General features: G+C 32.3%; 6 protein-coding genes across 6 annotated transcripts in view; 5 read left to right on the top strand and 1 right to left on the bottom strand.

The window, feature by feature from the left end:
- LOC140044578 (uncharacterized) overlaps positions 1 to 24,975 on the bottom strand; it is a 35,296-nt gene that overhangs the window by 4,312 nt on the left and 6,009 nt on the right. The window contains exons 5-11 of the mRNA XM_072089149.1: positions 5,401 to 5,574; positions 4,413 to 4,496; positions 3,253 to 3,378; positions 2,073 to 2,185; positions 1,732 to 1,908; positions 719 to 810; positions 127 to 343 (exon numbers count right to left, since the gene is read on the bottom strand). Coding sequence (XP_071945250.1) covers positions 127 to 343; positions 719 to 810; positions 1,732 to 1,908; positions 2,073 to 2,185; positions 3,253 to 3,378; positions 4,413 to 4,496; positions 5,401 to 5,574 — 983 coding nt within the window. The remainder of the gene's footprint in view (positions 1 to 126; positions 344 to 718; positions 811 to 1,731; positions 1,909 to 2,072; positions 2,186 to 3,252; positions 3,379 to 4,412; positions 4,497 to 5,400; positions 5,575 to 24,975) is intronic.
- Positions 6,485 to 8,866, top strand: LOC140043383 (complement C1q-like protein 2). The gene is made up of 2 exons (XM_072087884.1): positions 6,485 to 6,608; positions 7,251 to 8,866. Exons 1-2 carry the CDS (start codon positions 6,598 to 6,600, stop codon positions 7,993 to 7,995), a joined length of 756 nt encoding a protein of 251 aa, XP_071943985.1. The 5' UTR covers positions 6,485 to 6,597; the 3' UTR covers positions 7,996 to 8,866.
- On the top strand, positions 9,818 to 13,411 carry LOC140043254 (uncharacterized). The gene is made up of 2 exons (XM_072087757.1): positions 9,818 to 10,575; positions 12,572 to 13,411. The coding sequence occupies exons 1-2, from the start codon at positions 9,818 to 9,820 to the stop codon at positions 13,320 to 13,322; spliced, it is 1,509 nt and encodes a 502-aa protein (XP_071943858.1). The 3' UTR covers positions 13,323 to 13,411.
- Positions 14,767 to 16,770, top strand: LOC140043382 (uncharacterized). Its single transcript, XM_072087883.1, has 2 exons — positions 14,767 to 14,952; positions 15,373 to 16,770. The coding sequence occupies exons 1-2, from the start codon at positions 14,942 to 14,944 to the stop codon at positions 16,232 to 16,234; spliced, it is 873 nt and encodes a 290-aa protein (XP_071943984.1). The 5' UTR covers positions 14,767 to 14,941; the 3' UTR covers positions 16,235 to 16,770.
- On the top strand, positions 17,463 to 19,319 carry LOC140043381 (uncharacterized). Its single transcript, XM_072087882.1, has 2 exons — positions 17,463 to 17,542; positions 18,178 to 19,319. The coding sequence occupies exons 1-2, from the start codon at positions 17,532 to 17,534 to the stop codon at positions 19,010 to 19,012; spliced, it is 846 nt and encodes a 281-aa protein (XP_071943983.1). The 5' UTR covers positions 17,463 to 17,531; the 3' UTR covers positions 19,013 to 19,319.
- LOC140043253 (complement C1q-like protein 2) lies at positions 21,665 to 22,439 on the top strand. The gene has a single exon (XM_072087756.1). It carries the CDS (start codon positions 21,665 to 21,667, stop codon positions 22,400 to 22,402), a length of 738 nt encoding a protein of 245 aa, XP_071943857.1. The 3' UTR covers positions 22,403 to 22,439.

Raw genomic sequence — 24,975 nt, 5'->3', positions numbered from 1 at the left:
ATCTATCTTAAAAGAATCAGCATTTACCTAAAATTAAATCTTTAAAATTAAAATATTTAAAATTAAAATTAAAGCAAAGCTTGTGTCAGGGACGCCCAAATCTATCTTAAAAGAATCAGCATTTACCTAAAATGTATGTTGGTGCACTGACTCTAAGCAGCCTAGGCTCTTCTGCCAGCAGTTGCTTAGCCTCCCTGCAGATGGCCAATAAACATTTAGCAAGTGAGGCTGTGTCCACATTTCCCCAATCAAATGGAGGTTTTAATTGTTGAGTTTGACTCGACTGTTTCACAGCTCGTTCAAAGTATCGTAAACCGGTTAACATTTCGTTTGGATGTGATTTCTGAAATAAGATGGTAATTTAAATGAAAATATATACTTGGTTAATACGATGCGATTTATAAAATAGGATAGTGCTTTAGGTATGAATTTAAGTATACTTAATATAAAAATGATATAACATTGTATAATGAATGCTATTCTTAACTTATCTACTACAGGGAAATGAACAACATGACATGATCATAAAAAGCATCTGAGCATGCTCAGAAACATTACTGACAATCCAGAATTGCTTCTGTAACTTCCTCATTTTCTAAGTTCCTAATATACATATTATGAGTTTCTATATGATATGATAACATAATAATGATTCTGCTTCAGACAGTAATGTTCAGCATGCTCAGATGTCTATACACATCACTGATTCTATAAAAACCTGATTAAATGAGTCCATTGATGAAAGTCTATTAAATCTTGTTTTATCTGTTTCAAATTCTTTCATAACTGTCTGTGATAAAGCACTTGATCCTATAAATAAAAACAAACATATATACAAATGTTTGTTAAATGGATCATAGATATACACATTATAACATAGACATACACATTATAACATAGACATACACATTATAACATAGATATACACATTATAACATAGATATACACATTATAACATAGATATACACATTATAACATAGATATACACATTATAACATAGATATATACATTATAACATAGATATACACATTATAACATAGATATACACATTATAACATAGATATACACATTATAACATAGATATACACATTATAACATAGATATACACATTATAACATAGATATACACATTATAACATAGATATATACATTATAACATAGATATACACATTATAACATAGATATACACATTATAACATAGGATATACACATTATAACATAGATATACACATTATAACATAGATATATACATTATAACATAGATATACACATTATAACATAGATATACACATTATAACATAGATATATACATTATAACATAGATATACACATTATAACATAGATATACACATTATAACATAGATATACACATTATAACATAGATATATACATTATAACATAGATATACACATTATAACATAGATATACACATTATAACATACTGTATCCGAGTATTGACTGTCTATTTCCAAAGTACCAGAGGAATATTTGGTAATACAACATCACATGTGTTTTACATGTATCCAGAGTAACCTAACCCTTAACCTAGCCTTACATGATACAGGCAATGTGATGCTGTATTACCAAATGTTCCTATGATACTTTGGAAATAGATAGTATGTGGAGATACAGCACTGGGAATCGGGTGCAAACATGAACCACACTACACGTTAATAACATTCATAGAAGAACTTTTTATCATTATCCACAATTGAAACATATATATTCTTACCAGCTGGTATTTCCCATAACTTTCGTATGTCTGTTAGCATGCCACTTCTACGAACTTTAACAGAGTGTACAGCTAGTTCATAATCATCAACGTCCTCGTCAATATCAGCTGACGAGGAACGCACTTCTGGAGACTTGAAGATGTTTGCTGCCTCCAAATCACCTAATTCATAAGTTTCTAGTCAAATAATAACAAAAGTTTAGTACTTTGTATCACTATATCAATTTCTTAAATAGTTTGCAAATCTCTTATTTCTAACATTAGGTTTGGGGAGGAGGGGACCCTAACAAGGGCCTATTACTAGGAAGAAGAACAAGAAATAAAGAATGAAGAATGTTTACCTTCACTGGATTGGTCGACACTATTCACGGACTGGGAATCGTTTGAGTTGGAATCTGTTTTCTTTCGTTTTAATTTTTGTTTACAGTTTAGAGCATCAGCATTACCATTTGTGCTGAAAAGAAATGTTTTTTTTTGTTACAGCATAGTTGGTATTATTATTTATTCTTTATACTGGGTAGCCTCTTCAGTCTTCAGTGGCTGTGCGTGAATGCACATGAGACAGATGTGTACACTGGACCTACGGTTTATAGTAGTAAAGGTGGTTTAAATTAAGCAGGGGAATTTGAGTGAAAAAAAGGTTTTCATAAACCACTCTATCCGACAATCCAATTTACAGTAAATCTACACACCTCCTTATAAAAATAAGCCAATTAAATTACAACAAAACAATTCATCCTCAACTGAGAAAGCCAATCAAATTACAGCAAAACTATACATCTTCAACCAACAAGCAAGCCAATCAAATGACAGCAAAACTATACATCCTCAACCTAGCAAGCCAATCAAATTACAGCAAAACTATACATCCTCAACCTAGCAAGCCAATCAAATTACAGCAAAACTATACATCCTCAACCAAGCAAGCCAATCAAATTACAGAAAAAAATAGACATCCTCAACCAAGCAAGCCAATCAAATTACAGCAAATTTATACTTCCTCATTAATGCAAGCCAAACAAATTATAACAACAACAAAAAAATGCCAAGTAATAATGCATTCCTCAACCTCACAATAGCAACAAAAACCATGATATTTCCCCTAAAACATGGAAAATAAATTCAGAGGAATAAAATCAAACACTAAATAGACCATTTTTTATGGATTTCATCATAAAATGTTATTATATTCAACAACAAAAACCTAAAAAAGGTCATGATTTAATCAGAAACCCAATGTCTGCAAGACAATGTGCTTCTGGTTGACGAAGTTCTTCTTAAATTTACGTCTGTATCAGTGTAAATAATTGGACAACTGATGAAAGTGAATAATTATTATGTAACATTCAAATGGTCTATTCAATAATTTTGGTTACATTTCCCTAGGGGAAGATATTTTTTTTATTTATTTTTTTTTTCCTAGGGGAAGATATATCTTTAATGCAATTTTACATATATATTTTATTAGGTAAAATCAAGTAAAATACATTTCTGCCAAAAAAAATAAAAACAATTTAATACTTTGAATAAACTGCTGATCGCCGTGGAAGTCGAAACAAAAGTGAAGTTCCTCGAAATTTTAGTTGTCCAACAGCATTTAGAAAATCTACCATCGATAAACGTTCCTTTTTGTGTGAACAGAATACCCTGAAAAGAATACAAAGAAATCAATTTTTACATTAAAAAAAATGTATTATTGCTAAAAAGGTCCTCGTGTAAGAAATTGCACCTTTAACGGGAGTTGACTTGAAATTATTGGGAGATTCGGAGCTCTGCCATGAATCATTGTGAGGTTTCAAAATGCATGCAAAAATATAATAATAATAATGTTCAATTTATATAGCGCAAAATGTAGGGCGCCTGTAAATGTAAAAAGCACTAGTTGATTGATTAATGTTGAAAAATGCAAATTAAAAAGGTGTGATTTGAGGAGTTGTTTGAATGTGGCAAGTAAATCGGCATTCCTGAATGGTTTGCTCTGGATTAGGTAAGCACATTTAACCTTAATATGATGGTATAGTTTTAGATCATATATAAATCAAAGTTCACAAAATGAATCAATCAATCAGAAGGAAGCTATAAAGGCACGCCTTAAATTGTAAAAGTAAATCTACACGGATTTGATAATACTGATAAGCATATTAAAATGAGTTAATGAACTTTGTTCAACCTCGAACACATAAATATTCTTTTTTTTTAACATGGTAAATGTTGCACAAGGTATATTCTATTTAATATTCTGGTGATAAACATGATTTATTTACTAATTCTTTAGAAAAATATCAATTTGGTTATAGACCGGACCAAATGTACCCACATGCTCTTATTAGATAGTTTTATTATGTAATTATGCATAATAGTTAAAGAGCTTTGTATCTGTAATGTTGTATATGTACATTTGAATACGAAATAAAGAATAAATAAAAAAAAATTTAACTTACTAAAGATATAATATATATAGATATCTGTACTATACAAAGCTAATTATTCTGTTACTATATGTTCAGAAAATGTTTTAACAACAAGTATTTGAAAAATATTTTATTTATGGCATCCCACAGCGACAAACAGCAATTAAAGGATAAATTAACTATTATTTATTGTGCTTATAAGCTAAGTATCATTTAGGCTAAGAGAGTGGAGTAGAAAGTGTTGTTCCATTTTTATGTACAGTGTCTTACTTTGCATTTTCTTCAACTTCTTTTTCCACTAACTCAGGAGAAACCGGTAACCCTTTCAACATCCTTATATCTACTACCATTGACCTGAAATATACAAAAGTACCGAAAGTAAAAATTACATGATGATGTTGTTGTTGTTTGTACACAGACAAAGCTCTTAAGATTAAATATAAAAGTGAAAATTACATGATGATGAATGCGCTGCTTGCACCGCATCATATATATAAAATATTTAATACTTATTGTTTGTACACAGACAAAGCTCTTAAGATTAAATATAAAAAACATCAGAAAAACACAAAAGATACATAAGCATACATGATTGGTTCTCTAAGGTCACAGTGCATTTCGGCCGCCAATCATTTCGGCCGCCGGTTATGGAACGACCTAATTCATGAAACTCCAAAAAGGACAAAATATGGCATGATCATTTCGGCCGCCAGGTATGGCGCGCCAAATTGAAATAGCCAGAAATAACTGTACAGAATTACAGTGAAAAAAAATAACTTTATCAAGTCTATGGAACGCCACAGAGAATTATGGTCATTTAAACTAGAGATCAGTTGTGCAATGGGCTAAAAACTTCAGCATCAACTCCTTCTTATTAAAAAAATATCATTAATATTCACTGTAGTGATGGCAATGTGCACGCTATAAATATCGCTTGCTGTTTCTGGAATTGAAGACCACCGATTCGGCTTAATAATACACTATTTAGTAAAATATTAACATTTTAATACTCATGGCGTGTCATACATATTCAAGAATAATTACAATTCTGGCGGCCGAAATTAACAATACATATTTTGTCCTTTTTGGCGTTTCATGAATTTGGCAATTCCATAACCGGCGGCCGAAATGACTGGCGGCCGAAATGATCAGACACCTTCTCTAACACTTTTGTTTTCTAAATGCTTTCAAAATGTGTCAAGAATGGAAAAAATGTGTAAACTGTTTAAATTTGAGATATTGGTTCTTTCTTTCTTACTCAAATTCTATATACTCCAGATAACCGTCTTGGTTGACATCGTAAAATCTGAATATATATCGGCATCGAATCTCAGCAGGAATACCGCCATGAGCTGTGTCTGGCTGCATTGCTGCAATTCCAAGTAAGAACTCACGAGGACTTAGGTAGCCTAGCTTCTTTACACTGAATGCACTGAAATAAATCATATTAAATCAATCTATTACATTCTAAAATGATAACAATTTAGTAACAAAAAATTAGTGTTTACATTCCCAACATCATTAACAATTGAAATACAATTAACTATTGTAATAATTGCATAATAATTACAAAACTTAAAGGACAACTTGACCGAAGACCATATTTTTACAACATATTAGGGATGTACATATGATTTCAGAACAATCGCGAGATTAAGGATATCGGCGCACGCGCTCTCCGTACAGTCGTCGCCATAAATTGCTGTGACGTCACAGGTGCATTGCAAAATCTATTTAATTAGTCCAGATAAGCAAAAAAACCAATAACAAAAATCAACATTTATATTTCTCATGATTTATTTACAAAGTGTGTTTACTAGAAATTTTCGTGGTTTGCCAGACTTTGCCAGAAAACTCATCATAATGTAAATTTTGCGATGCACCTGTGACGTCACAGCAATTTATGGCGACGGTTGTACGGTGAGCGGCGATATCCTTATTTTCGCGATGGTTCTGAAATCATAATGTACATCTCTACGTTGTTAAAATATGGTCCTCGGTCAAGTTGTTCTTTGAACTGCAAATCTAGTGTACAAGTATCGTTATAGTTTAAGAACTACTTTAAAGTAGCTTTGCATCAGGGAGCTAAGTTAATTTGTCAGATTAGATGTTTGCACACTCTGAACAAAGTTCAGTAGAATGAATTAATCAAACAAAGTATAAAAAGTACAATATAAAGGAGTGGAAAAAGTGGAAATCATAACCCGGACAAATGTATCGTGGCCGGATAAAAAGATTAATAATAAAGAGTGATTATCTATTATCTCTGAAAAACAGAAATCTTATCATGGCCACATTATGTTGTTTACACGTCAAAAAACTTAAAATAGGTGAATGCAAACAGTACAAGTATCTGTGAAACACAAAATTGTGTTTACTCATGCAGCAGCAGACAAAAGAGAAACATCTAGTTTACTGGTATCAACTGAAGAGATAAGACATTCAGATAACAATTATGTATCTTGGGTAAGTACATTTGCATACTAATGTATAATAAATATTTAGAGATGCCATAATAATCGATGTTTGCCTTGATGCAAGGCATGAACAAAGTGCTTGATGCAAAAGCAGAGGAAAATTGGATAGCTACTATTTAACATTCTCAGTGTGGTATGGCGGAACAGCACTAGTCTTAGTCATTTATTCACAAAGCAAGATCAAAGAGATACTTTAATTAATTTGAATCTTGACACAAATAGTCTATAGTCTAAATAGTCAATCTAGACATTACCCGTACCGTTACCTGCACCGTTACCCGTACCAATACTTGTACCATTACATGTACTGTTACCCGTACCGTTACACGTACGGTTATACGTTGCGTTACCTGGACCGTTAAATGTAACGTTACCTGAACCGTTACACATATTGTTACACATATTGTTACCCGTACCGTTACCCGTACCGTTACATGTACCGTTACCCGTACCAATACTTGTACCATTACATGTACTGTTACCCGTACCGTTACACGTACGGTTATAAGTTGCGTTACCTGGACCGTTAAATGTAACGTTACCTGAACCGTTACACATATTGTTACCCGTACCATTACCCGTACTGTACCCATACTGTTAGGTGTACTGTACTGTCTATATTTTATTTCAGGTTTAACATGTTTTTCACAATTTTCATACAACTTGTTGTCATCCAAATAATTAATTCAGCTACTACTGATTCTGAAGCTTGCAATAACTGTTGTACAGATGGGGTTCCTGGCATTCCAGGACTGCATGGTTATCCAGGCATTGAAGGACCACAGGGACTTCCTGGATTAAAAGGAGAACAAGGAAAAAAAGGAGAACAAGGAGTGAAAGGAGACATTGGAGAAAAAGGCTCAGATGGGATTCCTGGTAATTTAGGACCAAAAGGGCCTCAAGGTTCCATTGGGCTACCAGGTGCAAATGGTTTAAAAGGGGAAAAGGGTGAGCAGGGTAGTCAGAAAAAATCTGCTTTCACAGCAGCTTTTATATCATCTCCAGGTCGTCCTTCAGGTCCATTGAAGTACGACACAGTAATTACAAATGTAGGGAATCACTACAACAGAGGTACAGGCAAGTTTGTCTGTGCAATTTCAGGTGTTTATGTATTCCAAGCCTCATCAATGAAATATAGTGGGACTGGTCAAATTGCAACAAGAATCGTGAAAAATGGGAGTACTCAAGTATCCTTATGGGTGACTGCGTCACCTGGGTATAATTCTGCAAGCACAATGGTGGTTCTTGATCTGGTATCAGGTGATGAAGTATGGACTGAGCCACATCCACCAGTTTCGAACAGCAAGTATAACTACTACCATAGTAATAGCCAGAAATATTGCTCATTCTCAGGTTTCTTGCTGTATGCAGCATAAAATAAATTGCGTAAAGAAAGAAATCGAAAACAGAGTAACAAACTAGAGAAACTATGTTTAATAGAACATAAGTCAGCAAATATTATTATTATTGATTTGATGATAGATATAGAAATCCCATTTCTGTTTGAATTATTGTTAAGTAAAATATTTGTTTGTGAGTCGATACATTTGAAACTGGAAGGGCACTCAGAGAGTGCAAACCTCTGCATAGGCATATGTAATTAAATGACGTGTTCCATACAGCTATGAAACCATACTTTATGAAAATAGGGTAATCACTTTTGAGTAATCCTGCTAACTAACAAATTTTGAAAATAGAGAAACAAACACACACACACAGCCACACATGAAAACAGGTAACCACATAATAAACGCCCCGCCCCAAATAAACGCCCCCCCCCCCCTCTGAGATTTTTCCATATTGTAATGAGTGCTCAATATAATTACATTTGTATCCAGTCCTTGATAGCCTTAAATTGGTATTAAAGGGAAAGTATTTATTTCAAAATGATGCTACCCACTAGCGATGGACTTATCTGTTCAAATAACTAGCAAACAGGATATGGCCTAGATAGCTTGCACATCAACTTGTTTCTAACAAATAAAAAACTTTTTAACCGTTTTAAAGCAGCCTGTCTAGGTAATTTTGGGTGTTAAAATTTATCTCCAATAAACACCCCCTTTTGAAAAAAATGCAATTTCCCCGGGGCGTTTATTAGAGAAAATATGATAAATACCATACTAATAACATTTTTAAATCATACATCAGTTTTGAACAATTATGTATTTTATATAAAAAGTTTGGATTCTTTACATCATGCTTGTTATTATGTTTCCTATTATAAAATAAAATTGAACGTTGATCATAGTTTCGTATCTATCTATTCTTGATTAAAATGTTCCAGGTACTATTGAAAGTTTTCCAATGAAAGAGGTTTTCTTTTACAAAAGCTGGTCTTTACCAGAAAGCGTAACAAGAAAAGTCCCTTAAATGGTAAAATGCCTTATAACAAAAGCTAATGAGACAAATCTAAGTACTCTGTAGTGGTCAGGTTTAATGTTCAATAGTTACAATGTTTGTTTTTTGTGTGTTGATTTTGACTCTTTTCCTGTCAATTGTAAAATTCAAATGACCAGAACTATGTACTAAATCGTTGAATCTTGTTGACGTCGTGTTACTCAGCACAACTTGTCACAACTCAACATCAACAGGAACACCGGCTTAAGGGAGTGGGAAGTGTGGAAATCATCAAATATTGAAGTTGAGATGTAATACCATGGATTAGTACATGTAGATTTTATGGAATTAAAAGATTAATATTTTTCTTTTTGCCATATTATAGTAACCGGATAAAGATATAGCTTACAACAGTATTAACTGTAAGATATGCTTGTCAGTTATCTATTAATAATTATCACTAAAATTCGGAAATCTAATCATGGCCATAAAATTTAAACAATGCTGGTTACGTGTCTGAAAAAGGTGGAGAAAAAATGTATGTGAACCATATATAAGTATCAGTGAAACGAAAAAATGTCTTAATTAACACAACAGCAGATGAAAGAGCAACTTCTAGTTTACTGATATCAACTGAAAATACAAGGCATTCAGAATCTTGGGTAAGTAAATACAATAAATAATATAATAAATATACTGTATAATTTAGCAGTTATACATATTAATATATTATATATTTTTTGGTAACTTAGTTTTGGACATTTTATCTGTTTGGTTCTTTTGGGATTCCTGGCATTCCATTTTAAAGTCATTTTAGCTAAGCTGTTTTGGTTCTTAATGTAATGAAATGTCATTCCCAAAATGAAAAGACTGAACAATTTATTGAATTATTTTAGGTGGTGTTTCACCATTTTCATACAACTTGCTGTCATCCATGTGATAAATTCTGTTCAAACTGATAGTGAGGCTTGTAATAGCTGTTGTACACCTGGGGTTCCTGGCATCCCAGGAAATCATGGTAATCCAGGTGTGTCAGGGCCACAAGGACTGAAAAGAGAAAAGGGAGTGAAAGGAGAACAAGGAATAGATGGAGAGCATGGCATGAAAGGAGATAATGGAAGGAATGGCTCAGATGGGATTCCTGGTAAATTAGGACCAAAAGGACCTCAAGGCCTCATTGGACTACCAGGTGCAAATGGTGTAAAAGGGAAAAAGGGTGCGCAGGCTAGTCAGAAGAAATCTGCTTTCACAGCAGCTTTTGTATCATCTCCAGGTCGTGCTACAGGTCCATTGAAGTTTGACACAATAATTACAAATGTAGGAAATCACTACAACAGAGGTACAGGCAAATTTGTCTGTGCAATTCCAGGTGTTTATGTATTCCAGGTGACCTCAATGAAATCAAGTGGTGGTGGTCAAATTGCAACTAGAATCATGAAAAATGGGAGCCCTCAAGTATCCACATGGGTGACTGCTGATGGGCATAATTCTGCAAGCACAATGGTGGTTCTTGATTTGATATCAGGTGATCAAGTATGGACTGAGCCACATCCTGGTTCTGTCTTTAACTATTACCATAGTAATAGCAATAAATATTGCTCATTCTCTGGTTTCTTGCTGTATGCAGCATAAAATAAATTCTGTAAAGACAGAACGACTAAAACTGAATATTACACTACTACTACTACTAACAATAACATTAACAATAACAATAACAATAATAATAAAATCTTTATTTTACAACGGAGGCTCGTTCACAACAAAATGTGTTCTTCCATGAGGCCATATGAAAGTATTGTTTACAGTCACAACTATAAATTAGGAACAAACCAATTATACATAGAAAGGAGAAAAAAAAAGTAGATAAATTTATATAAATGGATTTAATAGATTTAAAGTTAATAGAAATAAATAAAACAGAAATGCTAAAAATTATGAAACTCACTAGAGACACTATGTTTAACATGAACCCAGTCAACCATTATCATTATGATTTGATGACTAAAATAGAAATCCAATCTGTTTGAATTGTTTAGAATTTAAAATGAATAGTTAAGTGAAATATTTGTTTGTGACTTGATACTGAAAGAATTTCTTTTGGCAAATAAAAACATTTGAAGTAACTACACAATAAGTGAATATAGATACAATACTAATTACATTTTTAAATCATACATCTAAGAATTTTCCATATTGTAATGTGTGCTCAATAGAATTTCATGTGTATCCAGTCCATATAGGAACCTTAAATTGGTATTATTTCACAGTGGTACCCACTAGTAATTATTTACTTATTGCTGTTCAAATAACTAGCAAACGGAATATGGCCTAGATATAGCTTGCACATTAACTTGTTTTTAACAAATAACAAACTTTTTAACCGTTTTAAACCAGCCTGTTTAGGTAATTTTGGGTGTTCAAATTTATCTCTAATAAACACCCCCCCTTTGAAAAAAATGCAATTCCCCCGGGGCGTTTATTAGAGAAAATATGGTAGACACAATACTAATCAAATTGTTAAATCATACAGTTTTGAACAATTATGTATTTTATATAAAAAGTTTGGATTCTTTACATCATGCTTGTTATTATGTTTCCTATTATAAAATAAAATTGAACGTTGATCATAGTTTCGTATCTATCTATTCTTGATTAAAATGTTCCAGGTACTATTCAAAGTTTTCCAATGAAAGAGGTTTTCTTTTACAAAAGCTGATCTTTACCAGAAAGCGTAACAAGAAAAGTCCCTTAAATGGTAAAATGCCTTATAACAAAAGCTAATGAGAAAAATCTAAGTACTCTGTAGTGGTCAGATTTAATGTTCAATAGTTACAATATTTGGTTTTTTTTGGTGTTGATTTTGACTCTTTTCCTGTCAATTGTAAAATTCAAATGAGCAGAACTATGTAATAAATCGTTGAATCTTCGGCTTAAGGGAGTGGGAAGTGTGGAAATCATCAAATAGTGAAGTTGAGATGTAATATCATGGATTAGTACATGTAGATTTTATGGAATTAAAAGATTAATATTTTTCTTTTTGCCATATTATAGTAGCCGGATAAAGATATAGCTTACAGTATTAACTGTAAGATATGCTTGTCAGTTATCTATTAATAATTATCACTAAAATTCAGAAATCTAATCATGGCCATCAAATTTAAACAATGCTGGTTACGTGTCTAAAAAAGGTGGGGAAAAAATGTATGTGAACCATATATAAGTATCAGCAGATGAAAGTGCAACTTCTAGTTTACTGATCAACTGAAAATACAAGCCATTCAGAATCTTGGGTAAGTAAATACAATAAATAATATAATAAATATACTGTATAATTTAGCAGTTATACATATTAATATATTATTAGAAGTAGTCACTTTATTGCAAATATTTTAAGTTTGGTATCTGTTATTAGTTAGAATTCCTAAACCTGCATTTGTTGTTGGTAGAAATAAAATGGGACACAGTTAGGCACACTTTACTCCTCCTGTCTAGAACTAAAATAATATCCATAACATTTTATACCGAATTAACTAGGAATTGCTTTGCACAAAAAAGATATTAAACTTTTGGCAAGGATGTTATGTGATTTATTTCGTTCATATTCTCGCCCAACAGGTTTAACATGTTTTTTATAACTCATGTCATTCAATTTGCTGCCATCCTAATAATCAGTTCAGTTGCTACCTGTACTGATTCAGAAGCTTGTAATAACTGTTGTACAGCTGGGGTTCCTGGCATTCATGGACAGCCTGGTAATCCAGGTATTCCAGGATCACAAGGACTTCGCGGAATACGAGGAGAGCAAGGAATGAAAGGAGAAACAGGATTGAAAGGAGAACAAGGAATAAAAGGAGATAATGGAATCGATGGAATTCCTGGTAATACAGGATTAATAGGAGCCCGAGGCCCTATGGGGCCACCAGGTGCAACTGGAATAAGAGGAGAAAAAGGCGAACAAGCTAGTCAGAAGAAATCCGCCTTTACAGCAGTTTTTAGATCAAACCCAGGTCGTTATGACACTAGCCCAATGAAGTACGACACAATAATCACCAATGTAGGAAATCACTACAATCTGGAAACAGGCAAGTTTGTCTGTGTAATTCCAGGTGTTTATGTATTCCAGGTGACATCCATGAAAGATATTGGGAGTGGAAAAATTGTAACAAGAATTAAGAAAAACGGGACAAATCAAGTAGCCATGGAGATGGATGCTTCAGGGTTTAATTCTGCAAGCACAATGGTGGTTCTTGATCTGATATCAGGTGATGAAGTTTGGACTGAGCCACATAGTACAACCTACAACTATTACCATAGTAATACCAATGGTTATTGCTCATTCTCAGGTTTCTTGCTTTATGCAGCATAAAGTAAAACCTAAAATGATTATTGAATTAATTATCAAAATTGTTTCTAAAATCAAAACTTTGTTGTGAATACTAATATACTGAACTAACTGGCAAATTTAACTTTTAGGAGTGTGTTTGTTCCTTTCTATATTTGTTAGCAGGATTACTCAAAAAGTTATTGCCCGAATTTCATAAGATTTTAAAGGATGGTTTCATAGCTATATGGAAACAAGTGATTCAATTTTCTTTGCGCTCTCTGAATGCCCTTTTTTCAAACTATGCAAGTCTACAGTACCTTAGTTAAACTAAATACATATATACAGTGAATTGAATTGAAAAAGATACATTGAAGCAAAATATTTGGGCTTGTTTCTATCATTCTGTTTTTCCTTGTTTACTTTAAACTAACTATATTAATATGAATTGGAAAATAAATTATAAACTGTGTTTGATTGTTTTCTTTGGAGATATAAAATGCTTTAAATTTGTATTGATCGATTATTGTATTGATTATTGTATTGATTATTGTATTGATTATTGTATTGATTATTGTATTGATTATTGTATTGATTATTGTATTGATTATTGTATTGATTATTGTATTGATTATTGTATTGATTATTGTATTGATTATTGTATTGATTATTGTATTGATTATTGTATTGATTATTGTATTGATTATTGTATTGATATTTATCCATAAGAACAGATGAAGATCCAATTAAAGAGGTTTGATGAAAAAAGAAAACTTAAATGACCACCTAGGAAAATTGGAAGGAACTTTTTCCTGTTTTTAAGTGTACCTTTTACCGTAAAACACAGAAACAAGTGCCTTCAAATGTTCCTACAGTAGTTAAATTGTTAAATCTTGTTGCGTAGCTCAACACAACTCGTCGCAACTCAACATTGACAGGGGTTTAAGGGTGTGGAAATCATCAGATATTGAAGTGTTCCAATAAAAAGTATTTTTAAATTTGTCATAAAGAGGGTTCAATAAATACATAAAATAAATAATTTTGTTTAAAAAAGAAGATGGTGCTGTGGTATACGATTCTTTTAAAGGTAACTTGTTCCGATAAAACAGAGAAAAAAATGTCCTTCCTCTGTGTTAATTCCAAGAGGATAACATAACTGATTGTGTATATTGAAATCCTTGACCTGATCAAAGCTTCAAAATTTTGTAACATAAATAAAAAATAAATAGCACATGAAAACACAAAGGAGCGGAAACAACGGAAATCATCAGATATTAAAGAGCAGATGTTACACTAATAAGTAAACTGATTATTAAAAAGTAACTTCATTGTTTTTTATTGTTATTGTATCACAAAAAACTAGTCCCCTTGCTGGTAGAGTGATTTATCGTACAATAACAGTAATCAATTGTGGGTTAAAAACTTTAACCGCAACGTCAACAACCTACTAATAAAGAGTGATTATATATTATCTCTGAAATACAGAAAACTAATCATGACATGAAATTTAGCACGGCTGTTTAAATGAGAAAAACAGTTTACAAAACGGACGAGGACCACATAAATATGAGTGAAAAACAAAATTGTGTTTACTCATGTAGCAGCAGACAAAAGTGAAACATCTAGTTTACTGATATCAACTGAAAATACACAAGAAAATAATTATGTATCTTGGGTAAGTACATTTTCATACTATACAATAAATATTTAGGAATGATATGTTTGTATACAAACTAGTGCTAGTGTCAATTTTGTAAGCCTTGGTTTCTTTTCATTTTGTGTTTCTGTTAGAATTTCTTTGTTTTTGATTGTCGGTAAAAATAAATAAGACACAATTGGAGATAATTGGACCATGGATTTATGATTAAATCTACCAGGGTGAATTTTACAAGACCTCTAGTTTGTGTACTGGCGAGGATGTTCTCCATAACCAGGCTTTTACTTTTTTTTGGTAACTTAGTTTCGGACATTTTAGATGTTTTGTTCTTTTGGGGTTCCTGGCATTCCATTTTAAAGTTATTTTGGTTGTTAATGTAGTGAAATGTCATTCCCAAAATGAAAAGACTGAACAATTTATTGAATTATTTTATTTCAGATTTAACAGGTGTTTCACCATTTTCATACAACTTGCTGTCATCCATGTGATAAATTCGGTTCAAACTAATTCTGAGGCTTGTAATAGCTGTTGTACACCTGGGGTTCCTGGCATTCCAGGAAATCATGGTAATCCAGGTTTGTCAGGGGCACAAGGAGTAAATGGAGAACAAGGAATAAAAGGAGAACAAGGAATAAAAGGAGAACAAGGAATAAACGGAGAGCATGGCATGAAAGGAGATAATGGAAGGAATGGCTTTGATGGAATTCCTGGTAAATTAGGACCAAAAGGACCTCAAGGCCTCATTGGACTACCAGGTGCAAAAGGTGTAAAAGGAGAAAAAGGAATAAAAGGAGATAATGGAAGGAATGGCTTAGATGGGAATCACGGTAAATTTGGACAAAAGGGAACTCGTGGAAAACCAGGTGTAAAAGGAGAAAAAGGTGAACAAGCTAATGCTACTAGTCAGGAGAAATCTGCCTTTACAGCAGTTTTTAAATCACACCCAGGTCGTCCTATTGGTCCATTAAAATATGACACAATATTTACAAATGTTGGAAATCATTACAATAAAAACACAGGCAAGTTTGTCTGTGCAATTCCAGGTGTTTATGTATTCCAAGTCACGTCAAGGAAAACCAATAACGGTCAATTTGTAACAAGAATCATGAAAAATGGGCATATTCAAGTGTCCATACAGATGGATGCTGAAGGAAATAATTCTGCAAGCACAATGATTGTTCTTAATCTAGTATCAGGTGATCAAGTATGGACGCAGCCATATAGTTCATATTATAACGAATACTACAGTGACAGCACAGGATTGTGTTCATTCTCAGGTTTCTTGCTTTATGCAGCATAAATCCTGTAAAGTAAAGCAGGCTCAAATGATGACTAAAAGTTTAGAAAATGATAATTAATTATAATTAGCAGTATCAAGAGCTAAAAGGCAAATTTTCTTTTGGATAATATTAATTTGCAACATTTACATAGCGCTATTTCGTAGAGATCAGAGCACTTTTAAGCGTTGAATTGTTAAATATTATCTAGACTCTGTACAAGAAATAGGCTAACCAAATAAAACAACAAAGAGGACTTAAAAACCACACACCATTCCCTGCAATTTAAGTCGCAAGGCCCATCTGGACAGTATTCACAGGTACCATAGTGGTGTTTGGCATCTATGCCTACCTACAAATGAAAAATATGCAAAATAGTTCATAGTTTAAATAATACATATCAAGTAGAAAATGAAACAATAATGTAAAATAGTTTGGCTTATTTAATGCCATATTTGCTACAGTATGTGTTCCTACTTTACATGATTTAGTTTCTAAAATAGTATCATGGTATATTCCTATATAAATTGGAAAAGTAAATTGTGCTTGCTTTGTTTTTTTTTATATCTGATTGAAAATGAATAAATTAAACTTTGAACATTTGTATTGATCGATTATTGTATTGATGTTTATCCATAAGAACAGATGAAGATCCAATTAAAGAGGGTTTTATTTTAACACGATGATACTTTGAAAAAAAGAGAAACTTTAATGACCACCTAGGAAAATTTGAAGGAAATTTTCCCTGTTTTTAAGTATACCTTTTAACGTAAAACACAGAAACAAGTGCCTTCAACTGTTCATACAGTAGGTGGTCATTTAAGAGAATTATTCATAATGGAAGAAATTTTTGAAAAGTACTTGCTTGAGGCAAAAACAGCGGAAATCATGAGATATTAAATATCAGATGTTATAGCGACGATTAGTAGACTTGATGTCATTAAAAGTCCCTGTTTTTCAATTGTTATCGTAACATAAGAAGCTATCTCGCTGCTGATAAAGCGCTTTTATCGCATAATAAAGCGTTATCAACAGTTAAGTACTTGTTTATTAGCAAGATGCTGTAAGAAAAAAAAGTTAATGAGAAAGAAAATTATGAGGAACTTTAAGATGTTTGTTTGGTCAGATGTCAACAACCTAATAAAGAGTGATTATCTATTATCTCTAAAATACAGAAACCTAAACAATCCTGCTTAAATACTAAGAAAACTTAGAACACATATAAGTATCAGTAATACCAAAATTGTCTTTACTTATGTAAAAGCAGACGAATGTGAAACATCTAGTTTACTGACATTAAAACAGAAGAGACATTCAGAAATGTATCTTGGGTAAGTAAATCTTCATACTATAAAGGCCTGTATATTATTCATACTAGTTCTGGTAACTGTAAATTTAAAGATTTTATGTCTTTACAATTTGCTAGAAATTGTTAGAATTTCTCAGCTACTTTCTTCTTGTGAATTTCGTTTGTACATGAGGTAGGAATAGAAACAAGGAAATGGAAAAAATGGGGGAAATGATTCCACATTCTGAACATCAAACAGGATATAAATACTGATTAATTTAGAGGAAAAAACAGCAGATAACTGAAGATTTAAAGCGAGAAAAATCTCAAGAAAAACATTTCTATTTAAAATTAAATTCTATTTAATAAAGGAAAAATGTAATTTCACTTTGAAACAAAACCTACCTAATGATTTTTCTGCAACTGAATCTACTTCAAAAATGTTATCTGCGTTATTTCTGCATTTTTTATAGGATTACTTTTACAAGTATTTTAAACCGTCTTTAAATATTGACAATCAAAGGTTTTACTATTATATATTTTGATTGTTTGCTCGTTCTTCACACAAATACTCCACAAATACATGGAGTTAGTAAAAGGATGGGAGTCATTTTCTTTTAGCTGTTTTGGCACGTAATGTAAATGTCATTCTCAATGAGAAAATTTATTGTATTTCAGATTTAATAAGTATTTCAACATTTTCATACAACTTGTTGTCATCCATGTGATACATTCTGTTCAAACTGATACTGAAGCTTGTAATAGCTGTTGTACACCTGGGGTTCCTGGCATTCCAGGAAATCATGGTAATCCAGGTGTGTCAGGGCCACAAGGAATGAATGGAGTGAAAGGACTGAAAGGAGAACAAGGAATTAAAGGAGATGATGGAAGGAATAGCTTAGATGGGATTCCCGGTAAATTAGGACCAAAAGGACCTCAAGGTATTATTGGGTTACCAGGTACAAATGGTGTGAAAGGAGAACAAGGAATGAAAGGAAATAATGGAAGTAATGGCTTAGATGGGCTTAAGGGACAGAAGGGAACTCATGGCCTTCCTGGGCGAGCAGGTGAAAATGGTGTAAAAGGAGACAAGGGTGAACAAGCTAGTCAGAAGAAATCTGCCTTTACAGCAATTTTTACATCAAACCCAGTTCGTCACACCGCTAGTCCAATGAAGTATAACACAATAATTACTGATGTAGGAAATCATTACAACAAAGAAACAGGCAAGTTTGTCTGCAAATTTCCAGGTGTGTATGTATTCCAGGTGACATCAAGGAAGGATAATGATAGTGGTGCAAAGGTTCGAACAAGAATCATGAAAAATGGGGCTGCTCTAATAGCTACAATTACAGAGGCTGATGGGTATAATTCTGCAAGCACAATGGTGGTTCTTGATCTAGTATCAGGTGATGAAGTATGGACTCAGCCATATAATACAGACTCTAATTATTACTGGAGTTCTAATTGGGGACATTGCTCATTCTCAGGCTTCTTGCTTTATGCAGCATAAATTAATTTATGTTAAAATAAAAGCTAAAATGATGACTAAAATAGAATTGCCATGTCTGTTAGAATTGTTTGTTTAGAAATTAAAATAAATTTATCAATTTAATTAAACTATTTTGTGATGTACTGAAATTTGTTTAATTTGAAAATATTTGAAATAACTACATAGTTTAAATACATAATAATACAAATAATACATAAGTAGTTTGATTCAATACGAATCACATTTTGAAGTCATGTGAACCGTGAAACAACTTCTTTCCATTTTGTTTGTTATTGTGTTTTCTATTTTTAAATAAAGTGAATAAATAAAAGTCAATCTTATTTTTGTATTCTTTAATAAAATATTCGTAGCACTATAGAAGTTTTCAAATAAAAGATGATTTACAAAAGCTGGTAATGATTGAAAATGTTCATCTGGTTTGAAGATACGTTATTATAAAATTCTATTTTGACAAGCCAAAATTAATAACTGACCTGACTGACAGTTTCAGTGCTCATTTCATGAGCACTTTCTTCAGAGTGACGACTATATTGTCAAGAAAATCGCTCACCGTTAGGTGGCGCTCGCCTAATAAGTGTCGTATATGTGACTCAGGAAATGACATTCTTAAAATAGAATTTTAATAAACAAAAGCTGGTAACTTAAGAGAGTTCCCGAAAAGAGGTTTTTAGCAGACAATGCAAAAGAGGTGGAAGTGTGGAAACATCAGTTCATCAGATATCCAAGTTCAAGATATTCTACTGTATAGCAGTGATTAGTAGACTTGATGGAAAACAAAATCATAAATTCCTTTAATTCCATTGCTATCGTACCTCGAAACAGATTTATCATAATAAAAAGAGTTATGAAAAGTTAGAGTAGATGCTTTATTGCCAAAACCTCAACAGGATACAATAATAAAAAACTTTCAACGAGTAACAAATTAAAGCTCTGTCTACACTATCAAACTAGTTGGACAAAAAAGTGTGATATGCCCAAATATAGTAGTGATATGACATCATCTTGTCCATATATGGGCACATCATATAAAGTTTGATAGTGTAGACAGAGCTTTAAGGAACCATGATATGTTTTTTGTTGTTCTATGTCAGCAACAACCTAATGTAATTTGTACTTTATACAAATATTGAGAACAATTCTCAATTAAGAGTAATTCTTGGTTATCTATTATTTCTAAAATGCAGACATCTAATCATGACACAACATAAACATGTAAACAAAATAAATAAAATAATATTAAATTTCATGATTTATTTAAAAATCACAGTATTCTTTAATGAATGTAGTAATAAATAAATAGTGTTCATATTTGCAAGTTCATCAACAATTTTGAAATTTTTTTTTTATAAACTGTAAAACTTATCTTCAAAGAATGAATGAAAAAAAGAAATAATAATTATCCCAATCATAGTACCGGTATTCTAAAGATGCTGGAAAAAAAAACACTTGCTTATTTAAAATAATAGACATTATACAGGTCTAACAAACTTATTCTAAATTAACATGTTTAAAATAAAATGCAAATTTGACTTTGAATTTTTACACAATACCTGGTAAGGATTCCTACCAACCAAAGTTGTCCCATTTAAAAGGGTTTTTTTTATAACAGAATGGTCACTTAACGAGTGATAAATTAAGTGCATACAGAATTATACTTTTTAATGTTTTTAGCACCATCATAATGTTGATAAAATGGATGTGGCAGATTAAGTGTTGGAAAGAGTAGAAATCATTTGGACTATCGTAGACAGATGCGGTTGATAAATCGCTGTATCTGTCTACGATAGTTGTTTGTTTCGTTGTGTACGTCAACAACCTAATGAAGAGTAATTCCCTGTTATCTATAAAATACAGAAATGTAATCATGGTCATAGCAATGCAGTTTACACGTCAACAAGTTGAAATAAACGGATGCAAACCATATAAATACGAGTGAGACACAAAATTGTCCTTACTACTGCAATATCAGACGAAAGCGCAACTTATAGTTTACTGAAAACTATTACATATCTTGGGTAAGTAAATTTCAAGTCTATAACAAATATTTAGAAGTGATATTTAGATAGATAGCATATTTCTAGTAAATGATACGAACTTTACTGTGTAATAATTGTAAGCTTTGGTGTATTTTTAATATTTTTTTAAATACACAATAAAAATGTCTTGCTTTCTTAAACACAATAATAATATAGAAAATGTTTAGGATGTTGGATTACTGATCGTAAGGTCATGAGTGTGAATCAAAAACTCGTATGTAACTTCACCAATGTTTGCCTTTGTACAAAACTTTGAACTGATTACTAGATACATTATGAGAATATTTTTTAATACAAGTTTGATCCAAAAAAATGCCAGGGGTAATAATGTTAAGCATTGTGCAATAAACACTATATAATAAAAAATATTATCATTATAAAATGTATAGCTATTATAGTCAAAACATAACTATTAAACTTAAGGTTAAGATCTCAAGTTTTTGCACTATAAAAGATTTATATCTCAATAACTTGATTTCTTTCACCCTTTTTCTGATCTATCTAAGTTTTTTTGATACTTTAGGCAATGAAAAGGTTGGTCAAATTATATAAGATATGGAACATACTGCTAGAAATGTAAAATTGAATGAAAACAATTATTTATTTAAGGTTGAACATGTTTTTTAAAATTGCTGTACATCTTGTTGTCATTCACGTCGCCAAATCAGCAGCACAAAATGATTTTGAAGCTTGTAATAGCTGTTGTACTGCTGGGGTTCCTGGCATTCCAGGAAATCATGGTAATCCAGGTGTATCAGGGCCACAAGGAATGAATGGAATACAAGGAATGAAAGGAGAACAAGGAATGAAAGGAGAACATGGAATAAAAGGAGATAATGGAAGAAATGGCTTAGATGGAATTCCTGGTAAATTAGGATCAACTGGACCTCAAGGCCTCATTGGGTTACCAGGTGCAAATGGTGTAAAGGGGGAAAAGGGTGAACAAGCTAGTCAGAAGAAATCTGCCTTTTCAGCAGTTTATACATCAAACCCAGGTCCTCACACTGCTAGCCCAATGAAGTATGACACAATAATTACAGATGTAGGAAATCACTACAACAAAGAAACAGGCAAGTTTGTCTGTACAATTCCAGGTGTTTATGTATTCCAGGTGACATCAATGAAATCAAGCGGTAGTGGTCAAATTGTAACAAGAATCATGAAAAATGGGAATACTCAAACGTCTGCATGGGCGAGTGAAGTTGGGTATAATTCTGCAAGCACAATGGTGGTTCTTGATCTAGTATCAGGTGATCAAGTATGGACTGAGCCAATTGGACCAAACCATAATACTTACTACAGTGATAACAACAGATACTGCTCATTCTCTGGTTTTTTACTTTATGAAGCATAATTATAATAAAGGCAAAAATGATTACTAAAAAAGAATATTAAAATAGCTTGCAATATAATATATCGTACTTACAGTATTTAAAAGTGAGTTAACATAAAACAATATAAATATAGTTTGTCTTCTTTAAGATCATTTTTTATGTATGTTTTCCTAACTTAAAAACATCCCATGATTTTATTATTTACATAGTTCTAATAGTTTCTAACTTAACTTTGAAATTTGATTGTATTGTATTAAGATTTCCATAAGAAAGGTATTTTGAACAGAAGACGGTTTAACACGAGGTATTTTTTTAAACAGAACACCTAAAGGAGTCCTTAAAAAGTAATTTAAAGATGGTTAGAAATAATTCAATCATCTAAGCAAGCCATTGTGACCATTTTCCTCATTAATCGTTAGCATTTCAGTGATTCAACTACAATTACCCCTTGATCGTTAAATCTTGTTGTGTAGCTCAACACAACTCGTCGCAACTCAACATTGACATGAACGCCAGCTTAAGGGAGTGGAAAGTGTGGAAATTATCAGATATTAAAGTGTTCCAATAAAAGTATTTTTTAATTTGTCATAAAGAGAGTTCAATAAACACATAAAATAAATAATTTTATTTTTTAAAAAAGCTGGTGCCTTGGCAAACGATTCTTGTAAAAGGTATCTTAATTTGTTCCGATAAAACAGAGAAAAAATGTCCTTTGAATTTTCTTCGGTGGGAATTCCAAGAGGATATAATAACTAATTGTCTATGTATTGAAATCTGATCAAAGCTTTTCATAATTTTGTAACATAGATAAAAAAAATATCACAAATGAATGGAGGAAATGGAATAAAAGGAGAACATGGATTAAAAGGAGATAATGGAAGAAATGGCTTTAGATGGGACTCCTGGTAAATTAGGACCAAAAGGACCTCAAGGTATTATTGGGTTACCAGGTGCAAATGGTGTAAAGGGAGAAAAGGGTGAACAATCTAGTCAGCAGAAATCTGCCTTTTCAGCCGTATTTAGATCAGACCCAGGGCTGCTAGCTCAATGAAGTATGACACAATAATTACAGATGTAGGAAATCACTACAACAAAGAAACAGGAAAGTTTGTCTGTACAATTCCAGGTGTTTATGTATTCCAGGTGACATCAATGAAAGCATATGGTGGTGGTGACATTTTAACAAGAATCATGAAAAATGAGAATACTCAAGTGTCCATAAGGATGGAAGATGTTGGATATAGTTCAGCAAGCACAATGGTCGTACTTGATCTAGTATCAGGTGATGAAGTATGGACTCAGCCACTTGATACACGCTTTAACTATTACTTTAGTAGCACCAATGGATATTGCTCATTCTCTGGCTTCCTGCTGTATGCAACATAAAGTAACTCATCCAAAAAATAGAAAAATAATTTTTAGAAATTATAATAAAACAAAAAAATTAATATCATATATTTTTCTGTGAACAACAAAATTACTAAGCTATTAGTAAACGTTTAAAATAAGTACAGTACGAATAAAACATAGTAAATAGTTGATATAAACATGAAACAATAATAAATTGTTTTGCTGTTGGTACTTTAATATCATTTTTTTTTAATGTATCGCACGCACATAGTGCCTTTAATAGAATAATGAGTATTAAACATTGTTTCGCATAATATTATGTACTAACATAAATAATAACACATTTCTATGCTTAATAAAATCATATTTAATATATTATCAAAGGCTCTCATAACCTTTGTTTTCGGTCGATGTGATGTTTTTCTAAAAAAAATTTATAAAACGATCAAATTAAGATTGTTCATTGTTCTCCTATTAAAGGCACTAAGGGCGTGCCATAAATACGCTCGTTTGGATTAAGTTTTTGTTGCTAAATTCATCGTTTATAACATAAATTCGGATGATTTTTGCTATAAAATTTGGGTTTTCATAATTAATTAACCATTATCTACTATCGTTTGGTAGGTATTTGCAACATTTTGAGTCCCTTTTGTTTCCGTTTTGGTGTTAATATAGGACACTCCATACCCTTCGCGAGCGTGTACTATTTCTAACGCCTCAAATTGCTTAGCTTGGGTAGTCCCCGGAACTCCACCCCAAATTCCTCTTTTACTTTCGCAAAAATGCTCTTATTTATTATCTGTGATTCTTTTCTATTGCCTGCCATCCTTCCCCGTACTTTCTCTCCCTCCACAACTGAATAACATATCTTGTGATTTCATTCATCCACATACATGTTCACTTCTTCGTTCGACTGTCAAAACCACGAGGAAAACACACACCGTATGCGACGGTATCTGACCCGGGGTCACAACTGTCAATCAAATAACCGTTATTTCGTGTTGCAGCTAAGAATTGCTCAGCGATAACCGGTTAAACGGCGTTCTAACACCGATTTAAATTGGTGTTTTTAACCGGTTATTTTGCGCTGCCTTTTAACCGGTTACCACAAATTTGTCCTGTTTCTGCTGCCAAGAAAATGGAGTTAATTTATTCACACCGATTTTAATTTATTCACACCGATTTTAACCGGTTATTTTTATGCAGCAGAAACAGGCCCTATGTGTTTTACTTTAAATGTTTC

Source organism: Antedon mediterranea, chromosome 3 (genome assembly GCF_964355755.1).
Source record: "Antedon mediterranea chromosome 3, ecAntMedi1.1, whole genome shotgun sequence".
NCBI lineage: Eukaryota > Metazoa > Echinodermata > Crinoidea > Comatulida > Antedonidae > Antedon > Antedon mediterranea.
The sequence above is the reverse complement of the archived record's forward strand: the minus strand, read 5'-3'. Positions and strand labels throughout refer to the sequence as shown.